The sequence below is a fragment of the Martes martes genome (genome assembly GCF_963455335.1).
Source record: "Martes martes genome assembly, chromosome: 4".
Classification (NCBI taxonomy): Eukaryota; Metazoa; Chordata; class Mammalia; order Carnivora; family Mustelidae; genus Martes; species Martes martes.
This window is the reverse complement of record NC_137891.1, coordinates 67,915,850-67,936,480: the sequence shown is the minus strand read 5'-3', so window position 1 is coordinate 67,936,480 and position 20,631 is coordinate 67,915,850. Positions and strand designations below refer to the sequence as shown.

The window sequence follows — 20,631 nt, the reverse complement described above, 5'->3', positions numbered from 1 at the left end:
TGCCACATTGTCTTATTTATCTCTGTATTTTCAAAGCACCCAACATAGTGCTATGTACATAGTAGAGGTTCCATATACATTTGTTGAATTAATGCATAAATACATGACAATAAAGTATATTTTAAAAGCAATCTTCAGGCTTCTGGAGAAAACACAGATATTGAATGAGTAAATAAACATGTAGAGAATGAAGCATGGATGAATATTCAGCATTCATAAATAGAGAATGGTATAATATTTAGCATGAGAAATCAAGATTGGATACATGATACAATTTTCTGGATAGAAAAGAGTTTTGGTACAAGTGACTGAGGAGGATTGAACACCCTAATTTGTGTGCTCCGAATATTGTCTTTAGTTCAGTTTAAGAGATTTGTTTCGAGCACTTCCTGTATGACAAACATTGAAGTTATAAAAGCATTAAAACATAGTCTTGCTGAGATAGGTGACATACAATTTAATCAGGGTTTGGATTCACTCAATTATCATTTGGGGTGTAGGAATCCAGATTAGAGAATATACGGACTTCTTAAAATAAGAACTGTCAGTGTTTTGAGTGGACGACTAAGGGGCAGCGCTCTTGCCTTTGGGTATACAATCAGCCCTCCTGGGAGCAAGATGACAGGGTTCCTTTCTATCTGCATGACTTAAGTTCCAATTCATTTGTACTAGCACGAGAGAGCGTGTCCATCTCCTCCCAACTCTGCGTTTAGAGTTTTCACAGTAGTCACGTGAAATCAGCCACGTGGGATATTTAAGCCACAAAAATTGACAAAATCAGGGCTTCTCAGAGGGCCGTTTTACCAGCACACTGATGGTTCCAACAGAATGAGTATGAAGGCCAATTTACTGGTATGGCAGAAACCCTCTCAACAAAAAGCACTTAGCTCTGAGAACACAGCCGTGTGATAAGGCCAATTCCCTAAACTCTAAGCTCTTAAAGACAAGGGTCTTTTAAATTCCTGTGCCCTCCGCCCCCACCATTATGCCCATCAAAATGCTTTCTGGATAACAGATGCTCAGTATATATTTGTTTCCTTGAAGAATACTGGCGGCATTATCTCTTCCAATTTGAGGTACAGACAAAAAATCAGAGTAATTCCTCACTTGTTATGATAAGCATATTTGTGGAGCAGTGACAATAATCAGAATAATATTGCTACAACAGTTTTTAATAGTGATTTAGAATTTATTCAAGGGCTTTCAAATTCGTTTTATCATTTTAGAATCCCTACACGGCTGAGAAGTTAGATAGGGCAGACTTGCATGAGGTCAAATAAGGTCTTTCCACTTTCAGAGCTTTTGGGAGTGCTCTGCTCCAATGGCTTTGTAATTACTTTCTTATTTCCCTGTGTCCTTACTTTAGGAGGCTACTTGGCTGTGTTAAAGTGTTACCACCTTAAAGGTTTGCTATTTCTTCCCAATGGCTCAATGGTGTTTCCAGGATTCCCTTTGTACCTTACCATGGCTGGTCACAGGAAAACCACCCAACAGATTTGCTCCTCTCCATAGCTCTAGGTCGGGATGCTACATTTTGGCAGAAAGGAAATCATCAGCATTTACCAATTATTTGAGTGCCAGATGCTTGAATTCTGGCTAATAATAGATGTAAATTTGAGGAAGCCTTCAGAAAAATTTCAAAAGCTATCTATTCCTAGTTAGATTATCTAGACTTTTTTGAATAGCATTTAGACCAAAAAAAAAAAAAAAAGAGGGAAAGGAAAACTGAGAAGGGTGTTTCCTGTGCTCTCTCTCATTGTCTTCAATTTTAGTTTCAATTTATTTCCCATGTAGGCAAGAGCCACCTAAGTGGCTAATATCACAATAAACTAAGCACCCGATATTAATTCTTTACACAGAAGTTACGTGTTGATAGCTTATAGACCCAGTTAGGTCCCCAGACACTTTTCGTTTAGCCCATGTTGTGTTTTTAAACATTATTTTCCCAAACCTTTAAAAATTCTGAAGTTTACCCCAAAATCTGTTTTCTGAGTTTGTTTTTTTTTTTTTTTAAAACGACTCAGCCATGCTAGGCCTACATGCTTTTAAGAGCTGAAGGCTAATTCATAAGTAACCAAATGGCCTTACTTAGATAGCTCTGGGCTCTCCTTTCCCCACAGTTTTTACCACTCCTGATAGTATTGCTACATTTATACACAAGTCATTTCATCCATTTGTTCTAGTTAGGCCCAGTGCATATTTGAATATGCAATATCGGTGGTAATTTAAAATTCTAATTGAAGTGTATTTTCACTTTCAGAGCATTCATCCATTCCAGCAACGCCTTATTTATTTGCCTTGTGGACAGCCTCCTGTGCTGGGCACTGAGCATGCAGAGAAGGCAGTGAGTGATGTGGTCTTACCCCTTCTGGAGCTTTCAGCATATGGGAGCACAGACAAACAAACAAGTAATTGGAAAACAGCAGGTGCTTTGCACTGTAACATAGGTCCAACAGGACACAGAGTTGGCAATGGCCAATTCTCTGAGGAACGAGGTGGGAATCAGGAACACTGCGAAAGAAGAGGTGATGAAGGGTGATTCTTGTGGAGTAATCTGGAACCTCTTGAGTGGACAAGAAGGAAAATTCTAGAAATAGAGAGGTGTGTGAAGGAAGACCATGGACTCTTTTTGGAATATGATTGAGTCTCTTGGGCTTGAACATCCTGAAATCATGCATCATTGTGTTGGGAGAACCTATGTTCTGTGAAGGTTCTTCAGTCTCTGTGTCTTCAAAGAAGGCCTATACTTACATCTGGAGCTAGTCTTCCTCAAATTACTGGACTCAGAGCTACCGTCTGTTTTCTGTATCTAAGGCCTGGTCTTCCCATTCAAGATCTATAGGGCACAAAACATAGGCAGTGGGGAATATGAGCCTCTGAAGAGCTTCTGCGTCAATGCTCTCAGGGACAGATGGCCCAGGACAGAATTTCCCAGGATTTCCTTCTCTTTTTTACTGCCAAGGGATGGTGGTTTCAGATGGGCATCTGTTCTATGAGCATCTACTGCATCTACTTATTGTCATTCTACGTTGATAAAAATCACAGGAATAAAGCTATCTGCCTGATAGTGGTAGGTACTCAGTAAATGTTTATAGAATGAATGATTATGTAAGTCCTTGCCAAATCATATAAAAATGGTTCTGAACCATGTCATATTTTTCTGTGCCGATAATGATCACCATTCCACAACTAATTTCAAGAAGACAATGTTGGCAAAAAATTACCTAGTTAATTTTGGGGACCAAAGAACTGTACTGCAAAAATAGCAGTAATTTGGTAAACATGTATTGTGCTGATAGCTTGGTAACTGATAACATGTATTGCTGATAACTTTAATGTTGATTCTGGCATCACGATATGAATGGTAAACTTAATGAGTAATGGAGTAGTCACATAATGAAAATAATAAATAGACGTTAAATTTAAAAAATTATAGATAAATATAAAAGTTAAAATTTAAGATATTTTTCAAATATTAGTTATTATCTGCCCCATTTACTGAATATATATGTGTGGAATTTTTTTTATATTTACAAATGTGGAGACAAAGCCAGTTGTCCGCAGAATATTCATGCACTCACTAATACCCTACTTCTGATTTGCTGTCACCTACATATAACGCCTCTTCTTCTGAAACACAGAGGAACCATATGTATACTTTCCCCCTCACTTGAAAAAATTTGCCTTTGCTGGTGCAATAGATGTAAGTTATCTCATTGCATTTGGAGTCTCTCCTCTTCTTATTAATTTCCAAAATTCAACACTATTTTAATCTAGCCTGGCTGCAAACTATCTGACTTAGAAATTCTTTAAAAGTGATCCTGCTATGAACTGCTCAAAAAGAGCAACGGAGTTTACCTTTGAAAACTAGCGTTTTCTATACAAAAACCACTATAGCAACAACACTACTTCATGAGACAGACTTCATGAGACATCAGGCAGACTATGACTGCATTCAATTTGCATGCAGGTGGTGAACCTCTGAAGTGGTATTAAGGGATGAGCCAGGGTGGATTAATTTCCAGTCTTTGATATTCATTAACTCCAGCTTCAGAAAAAAATACAAGGAGATGACACAATTACCCTCAGAGCTTCACCCGGGAGCAGCAGCTTTACAATCTCGGGTTCATAATGCCATTCTGACTGATCAAAAAGGGGACTATACCTGTGGTAAGTGGTGAGAAAGTATATGGGCTTAAGTACGGCAATGAGGGCGTTTGATCTGGGGACAGTCAACCCCACTCTAGAAATATCTAGCAAAACAGTCATGCTTCTTTATTCTCTGAGCCACCTGCCAATAGCTAGCCCTCCATGGTTTTCAACAATTCTCTGCCAAGCACAACCTATTTTTGGCCTAAAGGTAATGATGGCCAAGGTACAATGCCTTTCATTTGAAGAAGCCAGCATCCAGTCTCATCATTCTATTTCTATTTACAGGCCACAAAACCTTTGGAGAGAGATCCTTAGGAAACACTTCAGTAAGTAGGAAAAGGCAGGACATAAGCCATCAATCCGTCTCAAATTCCCCCTGGAACAAGGTGGCAGAAGGAAGCTATAGAAAGATAGTGTGAGGAAGAGGAAATGTTCTCACAGTTATCTCAGAAGGAGCCACGACCGCTTGACGCTTGTTTACCTCTGGAGCCTCAAAGACCTCCGGGTCATAATGTATGGCTGGAGGAAAGATGGCTACCAAGTCCCCCTTCCGCAAACAGTAGTCCTGCGTCTCTGAATGTAGAGTCAAGTCCTCTTGAACAAAACGAATGATGCTTGAAAATGAGCATAGTCGTAAAACCTCGAGAACGGTGCTTTCTGAAGGACACAAGCAAGCAACAGCTTATTAAAATATGACTGCTCCTGAACAGTGCTCTCAATTTGCCATTAAGCTCATTACCAATAGCTTTGATTGAAAAGGGAACCCTTTCTTAATCAGATCCGTTGAACACAAAGGGGGAGTCATGGGGGTCTTGGACCATCAGAGCAAGGAGGAGGTGAGGGAGACAGCTGGGACCTGGCCCGTCACAGACAGAAGCCTGCGGTGCTGTACTTGGGCAGAAAGTCAATAGCTAGGGTTTTTGTAGGAAGGAAAGGTTGGCAAGAGAGAAATGCTGTGTGATAGGTATATCCATTGGACATTAAAACCATCTCCCAGCCGAAGAACACTGCTGGTGGGTTTTTTCTCCACCCTTCAGAACAGCTACATCTTTAAAGCCAGGCTCAAGCATTTAATAATCACTTAGGCAGTTAATAGTAAAGTAATTGTAGTACTGCTTTCTGCAGTGGCTTAACACTTAATTTCTTTTATGCTAGCTGTAAATAAAATGTGGGTCAGCATTTGTTGGAAAAATTTCAAAGAAAAAAGACTTGCATGGGATTCAGAAGAAAACCATCTTTTCCTCAGCATCCAGGGAAAATAACAGCCACCATCATAACCTGGAAGATTCCAGAAGCTGAATGTCCTTGCTTTCCCAGTGGCCTTCACCTTTTGCTCCTAGCACGACAGATTTTATGGCTAATTTCCGGCAATTTATCCTGGCAGTTTGAGGAGGAATTCCTTTGGGAATAATATGCATAATTTGCATAAATCATTCTGATAGCATGCATATCAGCATGTAGCTCCTGTCTAGGTCTGCATCTCTGCCTTCATAATCAAAACTGACTATGTTTTCACCAGCCTGAATGGGTCCTAGAATATAAAGCTTGATTCTTTCTAATCAGCAACGTGAAAAAGAGCTCCAAATTGAGCGCTTTCCCCCTTTCACATGGTAACAAATGGATGTGTTTATGGCTTGCAATTTAGAATCTCTCTCTCTCTCTCACACACACACACACACACACACCCCAATTTCTTAGTGTTCAGCAAAGCTCGGAAACAGCGTGCTCAGTTATTAGAGTAGAGCAGGGCACTGGTCAGTGAGGGCTTGCATCAGCCAAAAAAGAAAAATAAATGCTATTCCACTAAAATGTAAATCTATGCCCAGCTTGCACAAGTAGCTTTGGGTGCCTTCTCCCAGGACATTTCCCCCTCAGCGTGAGATTGTCTAAAGAAATGAGGCTGCGGTCCGCTCTGTGTGGCCAGCGTGGTGATTCAATGTGACGTACAGTGAGGCTGTGCATATTCTTTTGGACTGCCTTCGTTATTATAATCAGGCAGAGTCAAATCGGCTTGTTGGTGATGAGGCCAGAAAAGAACTTCGGTTTTGGAACGTGGACTCCACTGCAGATAGCCACAAGGCACCTGACACGACGGATCTCAGCTGGCAGGACACCGGTGACCAACATCTCTGTGGTGCAACGCAAGGGTCAGTTTCCCATGTACGGCGGCTTGCTCTGTTGGGTCAACAGCGGGACCTCAGCATTTTCGCTTGTGGTGTGAAACGGTAGCTGACATATGTAGCGATGCCGTTCCCCCAAGTCCAGTAGGGGTGTTGGAAGAAGACAGACAAAAGCGAAATCACTGTGGGGTGGCTCTGCGACAGGGCAGGCGTTTACCAGTCCCAACGACATAGTCCCATCCGATTGGCCGGTGGGGCTCGGGGGAAGCACGGCAGCTTGCGCCCACTGCAGGATCGCAAATGACAATTGGGCAAGCATCTCTTATGCAGAAGTTAATCACAATAATGGAGCACAAAGTGGGGCTTAGCGGTCAGATCGTAAATGACAAATCTGTTTTACCTTCCAGTACCAGTTATGTGTGCAAGGCGAGGCTGGCTCTCGCTCTGAGCGATCACGCTGATGATCATTAGATGACAAAAGTAATGAGTTGCATTATTATCAACAATGGAGAGGGGAGCTTCCGTGGTTCTGCGTTACAACAGAACAGACACAAAAGCCAGCAGCTTTTCCACCAGTCCCAGTAAGAACGCGGGCAGAGCTCTATGTTGAGAAGAATGACAACTGCACAATAAAAAAAATTGCAGCCTCTACTTGTAGTTGTCATAGTTGAGCAGACACCAGCCAGTGCCACTGACAGACCAGCTGGGCCCTGGGAGGACTTCCATGCTGCACCAGGAGGTACAGTAAATTATCCTGCACGGTAGAGCAACATCTGTTTCTGTGCTAGTGCCGAACAAACAAGGCAATTTAAAACATACCAAGGGATAACCAAGCAACAAATGAACATGACCCTCATTTTTTCCCCCCTTCTCACACACGAGGTGTTAAACTTCATTGTGCAAGCACTCCACGAAAGAGAGGCCAGGTTGGTAGTTGATAAGGTGTTGTCAGAGAGATTTTACATATTTCCAAAATGGAAAGAAAAAGCTTATAGTATTGTTATTCTTAGAATCTTCCTTCCTCTTGCTATCTTCATTTCTTTTATACCAAAGCTAGCACTCAGTTCTCAATTTGCTCTAGAATTAAAAAAAAAAAAAAACTTTCCATATACTTATAAATATTCAGTCTTTAAACCTAATTTGCTATACTTAGTTCACATGCCTTCAAGCATTTGTCTTCCAATTTCCACTGAATAAATGCGTACTAATGAGAAGTAGAGCAAGCTGCTGAGGCAAAGCTGGGTGACTTGGGTCTGGCCTGCCACCAGCTTGTGATAGGCGGGCAAATTGAGTTAAAATGAAAAGTCTTGTCAGCTGAAATTCAACATGGTAGCCAAACAGCAAGCTGTCAATCATCCAGCCAAAACAAGGGACTGTAGGTAATAAAAGGTCATTGTGATCATTAGTGCACTTGGCTTTCATATGCAAGTTAATTTTAATTAAACATGATCTCTATCTGTAAATGTTTTATAAAACTTATTGTGCATAATGGATTGTTAATTCATACTAACATTTAGCAGGTAATAGGACCCTCTACTTATTAAATGCATTGTAGAGAAACGGCTATCGAGAATGCAAATATTTTGGGGATAATTTACACCAGGCACCACAAGGTGCCAGCAATTGCGATTGCGATTAAGATAAGGCTGCCTGTGTTTTATTAAGAGCTGAGCTTTACTAACCGGTATACAGTAGAAAAATTGGATTATAGCATTCCCACGATGACCTTACAATTCAGGGCCTGAACTACCTCCTTCACCTGGCTAGGAGGGATCTGTTTTTCTTCTCCGGATCTAAAAATATTCTCATTAAGTATCCCTTCTAAGCAAAAAGCTGGGGAATATGTTGAGCTAAGACATTTTACCACGTAACTGTGAAGGAAAATTGCAAACGAAAGGATGTGCTGGTAGGAGAAGGCATGTACACTTTCTCTCTTGCCCTCAGATCTCCATTCTGGCTGTAATAATTGACAGATGATTCTCGTTTGCAGATTTAAAGCGTTGAAGCAGCTCATGACAATCAATAATGCATGTAACAACGCAAACACAAATAAGCACATCCAAGTTTCTGCCTCACACTTAGGCCATGTCTGTGTATGTGGAATGAATGTACTGTGACATGGCCAGGCTGTTAATTTGGGTCATCTTAATGACTGGTGCAGACTGTCGTACCATCTGATTAGCCATGGTGATCAGTGGATAGCAGTGATGGCTGGAGTGAAATGGACAGCCAGGCCACCCCGCGGTCCACTGGGGCTGAACGCTTGGGCGGTCTTACAAAGGTGGATGAGGAAGGGGGAGAGGGGGATGTGCGGGCAGCTCTCTAGAAGGTGTGAAGAACTGGAGTGAGGCTCCAGGTGTGTGGGTGCATCGTTACATAACTGCCTTTAAGACAGGTGAGAAGATCAGTTAGATATTATAATAATCAGGGATGCTGGGTGGCTCAGTGGGTTGAGCACCTGACTCTTGGCTTTGGCTGGGGTCATGTCGTGATCTCGATGTGGTAGGACTGATCTTGTGCTGGGGGTCCCCACTCAGTGGGGAGTCTGTTTGAGATTTTCTCTCTGCCCCTTCCCCTGCATGTGCTTTCTCCCTCTCTCAAATAAATAAATAAATCTTTTTAAGAAATCAATTATAGTAATCAGATAACGTAAAGCAAATAACTAGTTCTTAGCTCAACAACTGTGCTTTAAATAAAATTAAGAGTAAATCTGAATTGGTACAGAAGTCTACTTTTACTCTGCATTGCAGACAAAACATTTGGTTTCCTCTAGAAAAGTAAATTCAACATTCATATGTTTAATAAACGTTTATTGGGGCGCCTGGGTGGCTCAGTCCTTAAGTGTCTGCCTTTGGCTCAGGTCATGGTTCCAGGGTCCTGGGATCAAGCCCCACATTGGGCTCCCCACTCAGCGGCAAGACTGCTGCTCCCTCTCCCCCTCCTCCTGCTTGAATTCCCTCTCTTGCTGTCTCTCTGTCAAATAAATAAAAAAATCTTTTAAAAAAAATGTTTATTAAGACCCTACTCTGTTCAGGGCACTGGACCACTGCTACTGGTGAAAAAAAGAAAACACAGCAAATGGACTTAGCCTTCGTGGATACTGTAATCTGGGTAGTTCAAAGTTGGGAGGTGCTTAAAGACAGGAATGAGCCACAAGATCCTAGAGAGGATTCTGTGCAATTTCTCAGTAGATACCTCTCTAAAGATGGCATTCAAAATGTACATTTAGCAGAAAGTTATTTTTCATAGTGAGCTGAAATTTCCTCCTTTTAATTTCTACTGTTTTGAAAAGAGGCAAAGGGAAAAAAAATTCTAATCCCTCTTCCACGTGACAGTCCTTTAAAAAAATTTAAAGACAACTGTCATGACATTTTTATCTTTAACATTTTTTACAGATTTTATTTATTTTAGAGAGAGCGAAAACAATCACAGAGGGAGAAGGATCACAGAGGCAGAGGGAGAAGCAGACTCAACGCTGAGTGCGGAGCCTGATGTGGGTTCGATCCCAGGACCCTGAGATCATGACCTGATCTAAAGGCAGCCACTTAACCCACTGAGCCACCCAGGTGTCCCCATCATGACATTTAAAAATTGTATGTCAGAGACAATGTAGCCTTCAGTCTTTTGACATCCTGGATGAATTCAATTAGCCAACTTGCCTCTTAAAATGTGGCAGAAGTGGGTGTGGTTATTTTAATTAGAAATGTAGAGAGGAACTACTTTCTTTACCCTGCACATCAGACTTCTTTTAATGTTTTGTTGGAAGCAGAGGGACAACAGATTTTTGAAATCATATCGCCACTGACTTGTCTTGAACTTTCTGATATTCCAGAGGCTATCAGCCCTGGCTGCCCATTAGAATCACCGGAAATGGTTTAAAAAAAAATGCTCCATTCCAGATCAAAGGAATCAGAACCACTGCATTAACTAAACCCTTAAATTAGTGGTTTTGAACCTTCTTTGCACATTAGAATCACCTGGGGGAGCTTTTAAAGCCATCAGCCTGCACCCCAAACCAATGAAATCAGAACTTCTGGAGGTGCGACCAGGTATGAGTAGTTTTTAAAGCTCCCGAGTTGATCCCAATGAGTAATCAAGGTTAAGAACCACTGTTTTAAACCCTTCTCTGCTAAGCCACACATTTCCTCATCCTATTTATTCTTAGGCAATTGATGCTTGACCTAAGTCCAATTCTTTGCCTTCTCATTGTTTCCGTCTCAAGTCCTGTTTCCAGTAATCATTGTGTCATCTAATCCTCTTAGCTCTGTGCTGAACTGAAAATCTGATACACACGTCCAGCTGGTCTTTTTCACTTTTTGACCAATTCTTCCTTACCTAGAAAAATCTCACTGTCTGATCACTGGTGTACCCCTTTGTGAAAGATACCACTCCCTCCTTCTCCAGATAGAAGTTTCTAAACGAAGAATTTATACCTCCTGAATATACCCATTGGAAGAGAGGATTTCATTCAATTTATTGTCCAAATTATGCATGATTTTTCTTTTTTAAAAAATTAATTTATTGATTTGAAAGAGAGAGCATGCACAGGTGCCAGCAGAAGTTGGGGCAGAGGGAAAGAATCTCAAATAGACTCCCCACTGAGTGTGGAGCCAAATGTGGGGCTTGATCTCGAGACTCTGAGATCATGACCTGAGCTGAAATCAAGAGTTGGATGCTTAACTGACTGAGTCATCCAGCTGCCCCTGTATGATTTTTCAAATATACAATTATTTTTAATATTGAATGAACTTTTTTCAAAATAATGCCCACAATTGTGACAAACAACCACATTGATGATGTTAATGATAAGGATAACTATGTGTGTGTGTGTGTGTGTGTGTGTGTAGGGGGGATATAGGAACTCTATCATCATTATAATTTTTCTGTAAATCTAAACTTATTCTAAAATGAAAAATTTACCTTTATTTAAAAACACTGACAAGATTCTGATGTGAACCTTGAGCCCTATCCTTTCCCTCAAACACAACTGTATCTGAGAATTTGTGATCCATATCCTTGTAAAATAGTGGTCAAGGTCTCTGGTGTAGTTCTGGAGCATTTGCTCCTTAACATGACAGTATTTATGGGTTAGCTTTTGAGTTAGACTGGCCATCAAGTTCCGGTTCTGCCACAATCTAGCTTCATGACTTGACTTGGTTAACTAATCTTTCTGAATCTTGTTACCTAATAATTAAGTGAAGATAATAATACTTGAGGGTTAAATAAGCTAATATATTTAAAGCAGGTAGCACAGTGCCTGCCACATAATGAAATAGTTGTTAATATTGTCATTCACACTGTGTCATCTGGAAATTAAAAATATAGTTAACTGTATGATCATCTTGTTCAAGTCATCTGATCTCATACATGTGCATATCATGGGTGGCTTTGCTGAATCAGGATACAAAGAATCCCTCCCCCCGTCTCAGCTCAGACAATGAAAAATGACTTTAAGGATTCTGCTCTCAGCCATGTCCAGGAGAGAAGCGTGGGTGGGCAAGAAAACCCTTTACTCCCATGCAAGTTATTCAGCATTCTGATATTTTTCTCATCTGTGAAAATCATGCAAAATAATGGCTGCCCCAGCCCCCCAGGATTTTGGTGAAGATCACATGAAACAATGTTTGAGTCCATAAAATTGCCTTAAGATTTTGCAGGCATTAATATATTTAACATGGACTACATCTAATACTCATCATTTGTTATTCAAGGATCTTTATCTTTCCCAACTGATCATTTCTTTCCCTTTCTTTCTCCTCACTAATTACAAACAATGAGCTTAGCAATTTTTGGTAGAATTTTGTTGGAGAATCACTGCAGGCTTATTATTCTAAGGCTAAATTGTATAATAGACGATCTCCTTGCAAGAGAGTAGTGCAAATTCTGCGGAGTTTTAGTTTTATAGCACCTCCTTTTATTCCAATGTCCCTTACCACCACCACGCGTGCAACTTTTCTCATTTTGAGGATATGTAATTGGACAAAAATTAGGTGCCTGCAACTCGCCTGAGTTATTCGGTTCAGAAGTTACAATCTACTTCAACTTACGTTCTTCTTACTTAAAGCAGGTTTGTTTTTTTCATGTGTGATGCACAGAAAGGGCACGCCTGTGCAATGAGGTAGACCTGAATTTGCAACCAGCTTGGTTCACAAATAACTGAAAATGAAGAACACAATGTACGCACTGCAGGGATGGCACTGAGAGTCAGGATTATTTTGGTGATAGCAAGAGATGACATTTATTGAATCCATACTTTTTAAGTTATGCATTATCTAGGTAAACTTCTGGAAGTCAGAAGTCGTACTCAGTGAGACTCTTTGCTAGCCATTTGTCAAAATTCCAATTTTGAGAGCTTCCTCTCCTTGCATTCTCTTTTATCTTACCTTCTCTGGGACTCGTCTTTTCTCCTTTTGCTTTTCCTGTCTTGGAAATCTATAGTTCTAAATCCTACCTCCATCCCAGGTTTCTCTTTCTGGGAAAACAGAATAATTCTTACTTTTCTCTCAGGGTTTCTCAAACTTCGTTCAAACAACAACTTTTCCTATTGAGATTTTGGCCCCCACTGACATTTATCTGAGCTAACCGTAGTTAGTAACTTATTTTAAAAATTTAAATTTTGTTGTAGAAATCTTTATTAAACATTTATTAAACATTAAACCTTTATTAAACATTGAGAGATATAAAATTGTAGTAAGGTCATGATAAGCAGAGTCCTTATAATAAGGTACATAATAAAGTTGTGTTTTTCTTTATCTAAAAGAAAAGGTCGGAATGGTTTTAAAGAAAGATTTTCAAGAGCCAAGGGGAAAAAGCATAAATCCCTCATAACCTCTTAAAACACATGATTGCTTTGAATTACTTAAACAGGCTTGGTACTTAAAAGCCCAATCTATGTTACATATTTTAACTTTTGCTGACGTTAAGTGTATATTGATGTCAGAGGAAATCTGATACATGCAAGGCCTACAGGATTGAGCCACAAATGTCAATAATATATGCACAAGTATTCGCACCACGATAAACCTATGCCCCATTGGACTCTGTCTTCTATAACCACTCTAAAAAAGAGAAATCATTTCTGGTCAGGAATAAAGCACTCATTTCTATGGCATTCTAACTTCCCTTTCAACCTTACTTTATAATCAATGTAGGCTGACATGAAAAATCTTTGTTAAAAAAAAAATCTCTTTTCTTCTTCCTGGTTAAAAAACTTCTTACTAGTTAAAAAAAAAAAAAAGTGGCATTCATTTCATCCTTGTGATCTTTTTCCTTATAATACTAAAAATTCAAGATATCTTTCTTTATAAAGAAATGTACTTAGAATAACTACAGAGACCTCTGTCTTTAGGGACATGAAAAAAGGGAAACACATACACCCATACCATGGGGGTACACGGTAAATTTTTAATCCTGTAAATCTTCCCTTTGTACAAAGAATTCATACTCTTCTGATATAGAAGACTATTCACAATTGAACTATGATGAGATGCAGAGGTCACGTGTTGTGTAACTGATTCATATAAAAATTCGTTTCAATCTGCATAAAACTGTTTATCTCGTATAAGGAAAAAAATGCACATTATTTTCTAGAGGATTAAATTCTCGTAATGAGCAACACTGGCCCCTGCTGGTAACCAAGGTCACAATGAACAGACGTCCACCTTTTCTAGATTGCTGAAGGTGCTGCCTTTATCCAGGTAGATCTACAATCTCTTGGGATTGTTACTGTTCCTTTGTTGATGATAAAGGGCCCATAAATTCATGAGGGCTCAGAGCATGAAAATCTCTAACTCTAGCTACGGACTTAAATGGACCCAAAGTGTAGCTCTGGAACTTGCCATTTCTTCTGATCAAATAAATTTAAACATTTCTGCTTCAATACCATCATTTTAAAATGATCTTTTCTTTCAACAAGATACTGAGAGTAAGAAGTTGGTGAATTTCAACTAAATTTTTAAAAGTAATAACTGTGTACAGAATACAAACACATATTCCTTTAAGTTTATTTGCTTTACTTCCCAGTACCCATCACCTGGTTCATAAAATACAACTGAAATAACTTGAATACATGGGAAAGCAACCTTGATTTTCATAGAACTCTGAATCTTCTACCCTGAAAATAGTGTGTATCCATGTGAAGGTTACTGCCCAGAATTTTATGCAAATTTTTTGGATTTGTTCACCAATAATTCTGCAAAGAAAACCAAAATAATATTTGTATTTTAATAATGTTGGGATTATTTTCTTTCACCAAGCAAATATAAAATGTCTTTGCTAACTTATGCTAAAAAAAAAACAAAAAAAAACAAAAAAACAAACTAGAAGATGACACATGTATCCCAACTGATTGAGCAAGCTAACCACCCATCAGGACAAGATAAGCTTCCTGCTACTGCCTCTGATAGGTCTTAGCCTACACAGTGGGAACATTCTCTAGAACACATGGGCTTTTCTTTTTAACGTTGCCAATAGTCAACACTACTCAAGATCTGTAAGTCCTCTGCTCCCAGAAGTTCCCATCAAAGAACCTGGAACACACTTAAAAGATAAACAATTGAGGCCAACACAGGCTAAAATACTTGTCTACCCTATCAGAGGAGTGAAGCAACAGAGATATATAAAGAGTTACTCTTACATGCATCCAAAGGGTCTTGGATTATTGTATAGTAAAGGATACCACAGGAGGAAATGTCAATACAGAAGGCACAGAAAATAACTCATTAATATGGAATTTAAGTTAGGGAGTTAAAGTTTGTTCACATAAAGATACAAAGTGTCTCATCGAAACCGGTAAAAGAGAATGCAATCCACTGTCATCAAAAGCTCACGTTGCTGGCGTACAGGTCTCTGTAGAAGTAGAAAAATAACTGAGTCCCTCCTGACCTCAAATATATTTGAAATAGTGACCATGCATACTTCATGAGTCAGTGAATATTTTATAAAATATTGACATTTCACATGGAGTAATTAGTAGCTGTTGCTGCTTCTTTTCCTTCCCGTCTCCCCTTCTTTTCTACCTTCTTCCTTTTTCCCCCCAAGTATATTCAAATCAAGAAGTTCCAGTGGAAATCACTTTTACTACATTTCTGAGAGTCAGACACTTCAAGCTATATAAAACATCCTAACCTCTGCCTGAAAATGTAGACACCATCTTAGGTAAGAATAAATGCATCTTGTATACAAGTTGCTGTTCTGAAATACTTCCTTTTTCAATCCCCAAATACCTTTCTTGTTAAGATAGTGTAGCAGTGTTTGGAAAGCGTTAGCACACCAACAGATGCTCAGAATCAAATGACTTAATAGGCATAAACTTTTTTTTCCAAATAATTGCAAAGCTTTGGGTTAGCCTTTTGCTTACCTTGCATAGTTAATTACCTAGGCCTTAATGTTTACATGTAATGAGAGTATCTACAGTTATAAACTACATAATTTATAATTGATGTAAATGGGTGTTATTATGTCAATTAGGCAGCTGTGTCCTCCACCTCTTGGTAAACAGCTTTGAGTGATAAACTGAGTTTGCAGAGAGGTACCTTCTTTTCTTCATAACAGATAAAAATAAATTACCTAGGTAGACCAGGCTGTCCAATTGTTCTCTGGTGAGGTGGATGGGAAATCCAGACCCTTTCTTTTGACCTGTTGACTGCAGCAAATGGTCAATTTCGTCACGCAGCACCGCCATAGCTTCTGGGTGCTGGAGGAGGTAATACATCGCCCAGAACATAGTTGGAATAGTGTTTGTCACAGAAGCCCAGAGAAAGCCTAAATGATGTGCTGGGAGAAAATAAGTGAAAAGGAAGATTAATAGCGTTTATTACACTGATTAGATTTGCAGTGTGCTAATTAAAAGATGTTAGGACACAGACCCAGCCAAGGATCAGTGCATGCTAATGAGGACCAATAGGCTTCTGAAGTCTAATTTTCTGCTTAATGAGAATAGTTTAAAATGTAATGTGCGTGTGGGGGGTGGGGAGGTGGGAGATGAGATAAGAGGAGTAAATGCAGCTTAGTTATACTCTTTCTCATTATCCCCATTAAGTATCTTGTTTTACCACCTCAGCAAAAAAAAAAAAAAAAAAAAAAAAAAGAAAGAAAGAAAGAAAAAAATCAATTATCACAGAGGGTTGTTTCAGAGTAAAACATTTTATCATTAGCCAATTAGAAAGAGCATAAAAATTTTCAAGGTCACCATTTTGTCTTTTTATTTCAAAGGTCTATTGTAAATTGTTTTATTTTAGACAAGTAATCATTCAGAAGTTTCTTACCTCCTATTTCAAAGTCCTCAAGTGTATAGTATTTCTCCAGGATATCTTGCCTCATTTGAACAACTTCTGACCATCCTTGTGTCTTAGCTAAGTGTTCTGATGTCAAGAGTTTTACAAGTTTCTTTCTAATAGATTTGACATTTCCTAGAAGCTCTATCGGTATGTCTGATATTAAATACGGGAATTTGTCATCAAATTTTAAGAAATCATCTCTTAGCTCAGTAATAAATTTTCTCCTATTGCCAGCAAGAGATTGTCCATATATGGTTGTGAACGTGACCTCAAATATTACCGAGCTGCAGAATGTCAACAGGTATGCTGTGTTCCAATTTGTGGTTTTTAATAGTTGGAGTTCAAAAAATTGTTTTAAATTCTGCATCATGTTTTCTGTGAGTATATCTAAAGATGTCCCTCGTAAAAGATGATAGCAGCCATGAAGATCATCATTCATGTCATCATTGGTTGCCAACTTTTCGATGGAAAATACTTTCCTTAATAGTTTATTAGTGAACACTCGAAAGCTTAATTTGTGACTTTTCATTACTAACTGGTACTGAAAAGGGTCCAGGATAAATGTTATATACTTTCCTGAAAGAAATAAATGAGAATATGAGTTCAGTTGGGAGCAAAACAAACAAAATACCTGAACTTTGAAAATATTTTAATCAATATTATAAAGACCTTAATAACTAACATGTAGAGAGATGCAAAATTTAATAAAAATCCATTTTGTTCAGAGATCCCCCATATGTTTCTGTTAAAAATGGAAGATAAGTGGGAGAAACTCAAATATTCTTATGTTCTGAATGGCTTTTAAAGAGATACTGTTTTATTTTAACTAAATAACCAAATATTTAAACTACCCCTGAAATATCCTCAGAATCCCTTGACTTAAACATTTCTCATATTTTCCCTAAGAATACAAACAGAAAACAAACATCAAACAAACAAACATATCAAAGTTATTATTTACACTTTATAGAAAGCCATTTCATACCTGATATCATCTTAGCTTTGATTGGATACAATAATCTTAACTCAGACAAATGAAGATGTGGTATGAAGCAGATACTCAATGTTTAGTGTGACACTAATACCAAATCACAAATGCCAGCATTTTCTTTTTTATAGATGAGAAAATAGTGGTTCATGGAGATTTAGTAACACGTCCAAGGTGACCTACTGATTTATGACTAAAACAGGATTCCAAACTAGAACCTGTCCATTTATGCATTCATCCCTCCATTCAACATTTATTGAGATTCAGATACTTGTTTGGATCTCTTTCCTCTTAAGATAAAAAGAGGTAAAGAAATAATTCTTGAAGAGGTGTGAACACAAGGTAAGGGAAGCAGAAAGTGAAATCCACTTTGGTCTGCCCAGAGTTACCTATCAGCAAGTGTTCTTTGAGGTGGTGACATTTGGTCTTTTCATAGATCAGTGTTGTCCAAACTTACTCAATTAAAAGACATAGAGTACTGGTTAAAAATACAGATTCCTGCCTGATTCTGATTCATACAGTTGAGATGTGGGACCAATGAGTCTTTATTTTTGACAGGGGCCTGAAGGGATTTAAGGCAGCACAGGGAGGAACATAGTCCTACTTTGGTAGGGCTCCCCAAACTGTCAGAACCTTGGAGAGTTCCCAGCTCTCGCCGGCTCCCTCCAGAGCCTGGACAAGAAGTCACTTCCCATGCATGTTCTTTTCCTTACACAGTGCTGATTTCTTCTCACTAGAGTGCTGTTTTAAGACTCCTAATTAGAAGTATTCTGCAAATAGTATTTAATAATGGCATTTAATAAATCTTTCTTTCCCAAGAACACACATGAAGTTCAGATGATCCTACAAACTGTCATGCCTATTTATTGCCCTCTTAGAAAACAATTAATAGACATGACAATTTGTAGGACCATTCACACTTTCTTCTTCACTTCATTATTCCTCTTTGTATATTTGTGTATGTGAGTGTACTTTATCAGACCAGCAGTGCCTCAACTGTTATCTATTGGTAACTCAAACAGCATCATAGAAATTAAATTGAACGTGGTACAGAATTTAGAATAAAGTTTTGAATAATTTTCAACCTAATTCTTGAAATGGTATAAATGTGTTTTTGTTTTACAATTTTAAAACATAATTTAAGCTTTTAATATACATTCATGTTCATGTGCTATATTTTTTCTAAAAATAAATCATATGTCTTGAATTTTATTCACCATATTTCTCCTTGATTTATTTAATAAGGTGGGCCAATCTAGGAATGAGGGTAAAGCTAGAAGTGGCTATTCATTTTGGTCAGACCCCAAAGCTGCATCTATAAAGTAAACTGGATTTTTTCCCCTCAGGGAGAGCAAAAAGGACTCGACTGGATTGGAGCATATTTTATGACACCTGCTTTACCATAGCATCTTAATTAAATAAAATTGCCAGCATCTGCCTGACAAATAATTGAAAAAAAAAAGAGTGAATTCTCTCATTTTGCAAAAGATATAATTTTAGGCAAAGCTATGTATTTTCACAGGTGGTGATTCATACTTTCCTCCTTTCACCAAATGAGAAGATTTTGCTAAATATCTTTAGGGTTATTTTAAATTAGCCACTAAAATTCAGGGAATGTATAAAAGGTTCAGTTTGTAAAACACACAATTTTTAGGGAATATTTTGAATTTTTCCTACTAATTTTCTACATTCATTAAAATCTAAGCGGAAAGATAAAATTATATTCAGCCAAGACAGCATGAGCTACTGGCCACTGGCCTACTGAAGTAAAGGCTGTGTGCATGTGAGAGTTTTTGTCTACAGTTCGTTACAAATACACATACATTCCTTTCTCTCTCCCCCTCCCGGATAAGGATATGGGAAGAAACTATGAGATTCATTTCAACTAAAAGAAACAAAAGCTAAATGTGGAAAAACTGGTTCCAGTTAGCAGCCAATTATTAATAGTTTTTTTTTTTTAATGAGAAGTTATCGCATATAGATTCTTTTCAAAAATCATTACTGATTAAAATCAATTTATTTGTAGATAAAATTCTCACTCTTCGAGGCTCTTTATACTCCAGGATCTCCATTTTCTCTTTCTCATTTTTATTTTAGTTTCTTCAACCTCAAGGCATTGTGTTTTATTAACTATCTTTCTAGGATGAGGATTGCTTTAAAAGTAGACGTTTTGATATTCTGGATTTTACTTTTCAAGTGGGTTTGGAAGTACTAATAACCCTGGAGATGTTAGTTGGCTTTCCAACTTTTAATCTTCAGTATAAACAATTTAAGCTAAGTTTTCCAAAATTAATATTAATTTAAACCATCTGTCCACCATCTGCTAATGTGAGATGCAAAACCAGAGTTTCTTTGTAATCTTTAATCAGACAGTTAGGAAAACACATATACATTCATAAAATGAATTTAAATTTCTTAACAAAGGAAATCTGAAAAGTTATTCTGAAGGCCATGTATTCTTGGAGCGAAATTAACTTTTGCTCCAGTGTGATTTTATGTAAATGAATACCAAGTGTCGATAGGCAAGTCGCCTAGTTTACCAAGATCACAAGGTAGAAACAATATCCACTGCCATGTTTTCAAAAGAGAAAAGAATGCTGTCAGTAGTTGATATGAAATATTGATTTAAAGAATTTCAGAGTTTGCATTTGTCTAAAATAGAAATGTCAAAATGGGGCTCACTTCTGCAAAAAAATGTAAATATATATAATATGTAATATTATATATAATATATAACACCTAACATATATAATCATCTTTTTGAGCAGTAAATTTGAAATGGGGTCAAAATTTCTAGTATCTTCTTTGCCAATTATTTTATTCTCTTCCCTTTTCAGAGCTGACTGGGTCTTAAGATATTAATTCTAGCATTCCTATATAACCTGCATACGATCCTTTACTAACTCAGCAGGCTTTTTACTTCTTTTCAAATTACTTCTTTTAGGAAAGTGGAGATACATGATGCAAAGTCCATCAGTAAATGCAAAAAACCCTAAATCATTCATCCCGATGTCTTATATATAAAAGTTTGACATCTGGATCACTATAAATTGAATTTTGATGTTTTCATCTCAGATATTTGGTGCCATACAGA

The 20,631-nt window shown here is 38.1% G+C and overlaps 1 protein-coding gene across 2 annotated transcripts in view; it reads right to left on the bottom strand.

Moving 5' to 3' along the window:
• Nucleotides 1-20,631, bottom strand: part of CYP7B1 (cytochrome P450 family 7 subfamily B member 1) — a 164,980-nt gene that overhangs the window by 3,308 nt on the left and 141,041 nt on the right. For both annotated transcript variants that reach the window (XM_080799914.1, XM_080799915.1), the window contains 3 exons: nucleotides 16,538-17,125; nucleotides 15,840-16,046; nucleotides 4,634-4,809 (listed from right to left, as the gene is read on the bottom strand). In XM_080799914.1, the coding sequence (XP_080656040.1) occupies nucleotides 4,634-4,809; nucleotides 15,840-16,046; nucleotides 16,538-17,125 (971 nt within the window). The remainder of the gene's footprint in view (nucleotides 1-4,633; nucleotides 4,810-15,839; nucleotides 16,047-16,537; nucleotides 17,126-20,631) is intronic.